General features: G+C 26.3%; 1 protein-coding gene across 1 annotated transcript; it reads left to right on the top strand.

Moving 5' to 3' along the window:
• The first annotated feature begins 4,356 nt into the window (after positions 1-4,356).
• LOC123260225 (gustatory receptor for sugar taste 43a-like) lies at positions 4,357-5,872 on the top strand. The gene is made up of 4 exons (XM_044721261.1): positions 4,357-4,766; positions 4,846-5,098; positions 5,311-5,469; positions 5,551-5,872. Exons 1-4 carry the CDS (start codon positions 4,621-4,623, stop codon positions 5,611-5,613), a joined length of 621 nt encoding a protein of 206 aa, XP_044577196.1. The 5' UTR covers positions 4,357-4,620; the 3' UTR covers positions 5,614-5,872.
• Positions 5,873-5,901: the final 29 nt, after the last annotated feature.

Genomic DNA, 5,901 nt, shown 5'->3' with positions numbered 1-5,901 from the left:
TTTTAACTTAAAAAATTACAGTATCAAACAGTAAAAATTGCCATTTCAATATATAGTCCATATTATGAGGAGAAGAGGAACTCAGATGAAAGAGAAGGGGGTCTCACTCTGGGAGAATTTAACATTTGAAACAGTAAAAACTATACTTTTAAAATATACATTTTACCAGTCCAAGCAAGTCAATAATTACAGTTTGATTTTTAGCGCTGCGTTTAAAATTTACCATTTTACTTTGTAAATATTAACGTTGCTTGTATTAGAAATTTACTAACTTTATTTTATTTTTTTTACATATCATTGCGATCATTTTTTAAGTACGAAATGATAAATATCAAAGTCTGAATTCTTAATTATTATACGTTAACATTTTAGACATTTAAATAGCGAATATTACTGTTTGAAATAGTATTTTCTTCCATGTAAAGAGTAAATTATAATGTTTAAATAGTAAATATTATATAGTGAATAGTAAAATCATGATTTTACTGTTTGAAATGGTAATTTTTAGCAGTTGATCATTACTTATTATAAATCGACTGTTATTTATTACAATTTACTTTTTTCCGTGTGGCTTCTAGTTTCAATTTCACAAGGATTCTAGAAAAATTCCACAGAGTTTTCTCCAGGATTCTTCCGGATTCTCTTGAAAAACCTTGAGAAGTCTGTAATGAATTAATCAACATATAATGATTTCGCGTATACATATTTCTACTTTATTAATTTTCTAACGATGTTTATTTTTTATGATTCTATCCTAAATTCCTCTGGAATTCATGTTTGTGTCAAAATACGAATTCTTGAGGTTTTCTTTGTGAAATAACCAGAGAAAATCCGCAACTTTTTTACACGGGAAAGTGATATTTTAGAGGTAAAAGGGTAAAAATATTGTTTTTCTAAAAATGATGATCCTTATTTTATAAAGAAACCCTATAGACAAATAAAATATGAGGCTCATATACAAGATTAAATCTTAATTTAAAGGAAGTATCAATGTATACGGAAGATAAAAAGTATTCCAAACCAGAGCTTATGTTAGAGTATTAGGAAACGACGTATTTGGCGAGATAAGATTTAATGAGCTTATTAAATTTAATATGATGGGTGATAAAAATGAAGCACTCAAATAATAATTTAATCTGAGCTTAAAATTCTCTTGTATGGTTTTAGTATTTAATAATTTAAATATTTAATTAAATAATTTTTCAATGAAAAAATTAATATTTGTGCAAGGAACTATTTTTCCTGGAAACATTCGTTATCAATATATCTTCACATTTTTCAATTATTTTTATCGTAATTATATCAGTAAATAAAATATTTTTTCTTCCAGTAATTCATGCGAAAAATAGAAATAATATTTAATTGTGATTGTGGAGAGTAATTTTTTGATGCATAAAAAAACTAATAGCTAATGAAAAAAATCTCGGCGTATAAATGACCGTAACGACGGTATAATGTGGCCAGGGCGTAATTTATTATCGCATAACTATATACTGTATGTATAGTACCTATCCATATCGTCCCACAGCCAGTACTGGTGTTATTTATAGTAACTGCGTGATGTTTCTCTTCATTTCGCGACCAGCGAATGCTTAATTTTTTTGATTTTTATATAAATATTGTATTAAATGCGCTACCTCACATTTTTATCATTAATTACAATTATTTTTATTTTTCTCACCATTTGTTCTGGAAAAATAACAAAAAAATCTGTTTGGAATTATAATCATCGTACTAATTGATAATGTGATATATTATTATTAAAAAGAAATCTGAGACATATTTTTAAACTGATGTATAAATATTTATTTATAATATCAAAACAAAAAACTATTATTGATTAAACAAAAATTTTTTTTATCATTAGATAAATTATTTAAAGGAATTGAGATAAATTGTTATTCAGTGACTAAAATTTAGCAAAAATTTTTAATTTTTAAGACAGAAATTAAACAATTACAGATAATATTCTATCAATATTAAAAATATTATTAATTTAATTAAATTAATGAACAAAAATAAATAAATAAATTTTATAAATTGAACATTGTAAATGTTTAATAATATTTATGTTTTCGGAATTTGTTATTGTGTTTACAGTGTAGTTATTTTAAATTTTTTATGAAATGTTAAGAATATCAATTAAATAAAATTTACGAATCAAAAAGAAGAAATACTTAGGATGAAAAAATGAATTTTATTGAACTTAACTGCTATACTAAAACAATTGATTTAAGCTCATTAAAGGTCATTTTTTCGACGGGTAGATTTTATAAATCGTACACTGTGAATATGACGATAGCAAGTAATTTATTGTTATAGTAACGTGTCATCGCTATTTTTTACACATTTTTTCAATATTCCTCACCTAATTAGCGATGTTAATGGTAAAGATAATTAATTCAGTCATCATAAATCGAATAAATATCATAAAACAGAGATCAGTTAGGAGATACGGTAAAAGGCGTAGAAAATATATCAGTTGACGATAGTCGTGCTAGAAATGTGGAAGCCAACGAATTTAATGGAGGCTTTGCTTCCAATATTCATCCTTGATTGTGTATTTTGTCACGGAGATGTGCCGTATAGAAGTGCTAAAAAATTAAAAATTAATTATTCTCTTTTGTATTCAGTTATTACATTGATTTTATACGTTTGTTCCTTCATGATCATAGCATCAAAGTTCATAACTTTAGAAGGGATAAGTGATATATTTGATATCACAGTCCGAATTATGCGCATATATTGATATCACAGTCCGAATTATGCGCAAATAAAGTTTGTACGCACAATAAATAAAAATATGCAACAAATGAATCAATAAAAACAAGTATTTCTATTGATTAAATTTGTATTTTTTTTTTTTTTCATTTTTACTTTTTATACTTACACGGAAAAAAGTAAACTGTAATAGTCACTCGGATTCCAGTTAATTTTTATAGTTTCAAACAGTAAAGCGGACATCGGGGTGGCAAAAATATAATTATTACAGAACGTAATGTAGAAAGTATAAAAGCCACAATTTATAATTCAATATCCAAAATAAGTGATTAGTAGCTGTCATTATAGTAAATAAAGACTCTTTTAACTTAAAAAATTACAGTTTCAAACAGTAAAAATTGCCATTTCAATATATAGTCCATATTATGAGGAGAAGGGGAACTCAGATGAAAGAGAAGGGGGTCTCACTCTGGGAGAATTTAACATTCGAAACAGTAAAAATTATACTTTTAAAATATTCATTTTACTAGTCCAAGCAAGTCAATAATTACAGTTTGATTTTTAGCGTTGCGTTTAAAATTTACCATTTTACATTGTAAATATTAACGTTGCTTGTATTAGAAATTTACTAACTTTATTTTATACTTTTTACATATCATTGCGATTATTTTTTAGGTACGAAATGATAAATATCAAAGTTTTAATTCTTAATTATTATACTTTAACATTTTAGACATTTACATAGCGAATATTACTGTTTGAAATAGTATTTTCTTCCATGTAAAGAGTGAATTGTAATTTTTAAATGGTAAATATTATAAAGTGAATAGTAAAATCACGATTTTACTGTTTGAAATGGTAATTTTTAGCAGTTGATCATCACTTATTATAAATCGACTGTTATTTATTACAGTTTACTTTTTTCCGTGTAGCAATAAATGTATACAATAATCAATCAATAAGTTGCACTTACATCTTAATTATTTATATATTATTGTTAACTGTTGAAGATAGATAAATTAAACAAAATTGATAAATAAGCAAAGAGAGATTGATTTTTTAAATAGTACACTATGAATATTTTATTATCGTAACTATTGTTATAAAAATGGGTCATCTTTTTTTTCACATCTATTCGATATTCTTCATCTAATTAGCGATATAACTAATAGAGATAATTAGTTCAGCCATCACGCATCGAACAGATATAATGAAAAAGATCAATTAGAGGATACGATTGCACATACTGAAAAAATATCAGTCGTGTTAGAAATGTGGAAGCCAATAAATTTAATGGAAGCTCTGCTTCCAATTTTCATTATCGATTGGGTATTTTGTCACGGAGTTATTCCGTATAAAAGTGTTAAAAAATTTATAATTAATAACTCCCTTTTGTATTCAGTTATTTCACTGATTTTATATGTTATTCTTCTAATTATTATTACATCAAAGTTCCCGACTCGACATAAATCAAATATGTTTGCCGAAACTACAATTATACGTGGAATGTATACCATAATAATGATTCTTAATATCATTATTAGTTGGACTTTTAGAAACGTGAGTACAGCAATAATTCTTATCCAAAAGAAATCAATTATTAGTAATTGAAATTTTTTTTTGTTTTAGAAAGCTATAAAACTTATTACGAATATTTTAAAAGCCGATGAAACACTTAAAAATTTGGGAATCAAAATAAACATTCAGGGAGAATTTTGTTTTGCTTTAAAAGTAGCTGTTTTTTGGATTTTTTATAATGTGCTTACCTGTACGCTTGTAACTCTTTACGATTTCAAAAACCTTGGAAAAATAATTAAAATAGTAGTCATTGTTATTGTATACCATGGATTTTATGTAAATTTGCTAATCATTCTAAAATTTTTTCTGCTGATCAAGCACATGAGATTGCGGCTTAAAGATATAAATAAAGTACTGAAAAATTTTCTAAGATCACACACCAAAAATATTACGCAAAAAGGAACAAATGATAGATGGGCAACTTCCGTTCGAAAAAATATGGGGTTAGATTTTCTTTGTAACGTCAGGTAAAGTCCTGCTAAAATAATTATTTTCAGTTGTTTTTAAAAATTTCTTTAATCCAAAATGATATTTCTTTCATTATAGACGCATACATTTGGAGTTGGGAGTACTGTGCCGTAAAACAACAACAGTTTACGGTACCCCACTTGCTTTTACGACAATTGGACTCTTTGTTCACATTATTAGTTCATTATACTGCATATATTTACGATTAATAAATCCAAATTTAGAAATTTATTATAAAATTCGTTCCGTATTAATAACTTTGACTTGGATAGTGCCTTTCGGTTTAAGCTTCTTCAGTGTTAATTATATATGTAAGGAGACCGTAAACGAGGTAAAATATTATCTATCTAAGGTAAAAGCCCCAATAGATGATCACGTACCAGTATATGATCACTCCATGTATTTGTATATCTATATTCATAAATATAGGTATACAAATACATGGAGTGATCATATACTGGTACATGATCATCTATTGGGGCTTTTACCTTATGTAACATTTATCGTGAAAAGAATAACAGTAGCACTTATGTTTCATTCAAGTGGAAGCAAACTGGAATAATACTTGATGAATTAGATCTTGAGTCCAAAAATACTGAGATCCAGACAGAAATACGCAACTTTTCGGCTCAAGTACAAAGAAACACTTTAAAGTTTTCACCATGTGGATTTTTCGACCTCGACTTTTACTTCGTTAGAGATGTAAATTTAATATTAAGTTATTTTTTTTCTAATTTTAAAAGCAATTATTCACAATAGTAATAATAAAATATTATTTTTCAGTTTACTGCAGCGGTGGCTACGTACTTAGTTATAATGCTCCAAACCTACCCAAGTGACAACTGAGCTCCCACAAAAACCGTCAAAATAGGCAATCGCATATATAGTGAGTGACTTTACGCGTTTTGTCAGTGAACTAAATATAATTAATCATTAATTAAAAAGCAATTAGTATTTCCCCTGTTTTTTCTAAAATAATATTAATTTAAATTAAATACACATTTTTTATGAATACACCGCTTTAATTAAGGTATTTGTCGTGAAGTAATCACTGTTTGTCACGTATTATCAAAAGAATTATTTTTAATAGTTTGAAATGTTTGTAAGCAAAATAAATAAAAAAATAATTATCAA

Source organism: Cotesia glomerata, linkage group LG2 (assembly GCF_020080835.1).
Source record: "Cotesia glomerata isolate CgM1 linkage group LG2, MPM_Cglom_v2.3, whole genome shotgun sequence".
NCBI lineage: Eukaryota > Metazoa > Arthropoda > Insecta > Hymenoptera > Braconidae > Cotesia > Cotesia glomerata.
The sequence above is the reverse complement of the archived record's forward strand: the minus strand, read 5'-3'. Positions and strand labels throughout refer to the sequence as shown.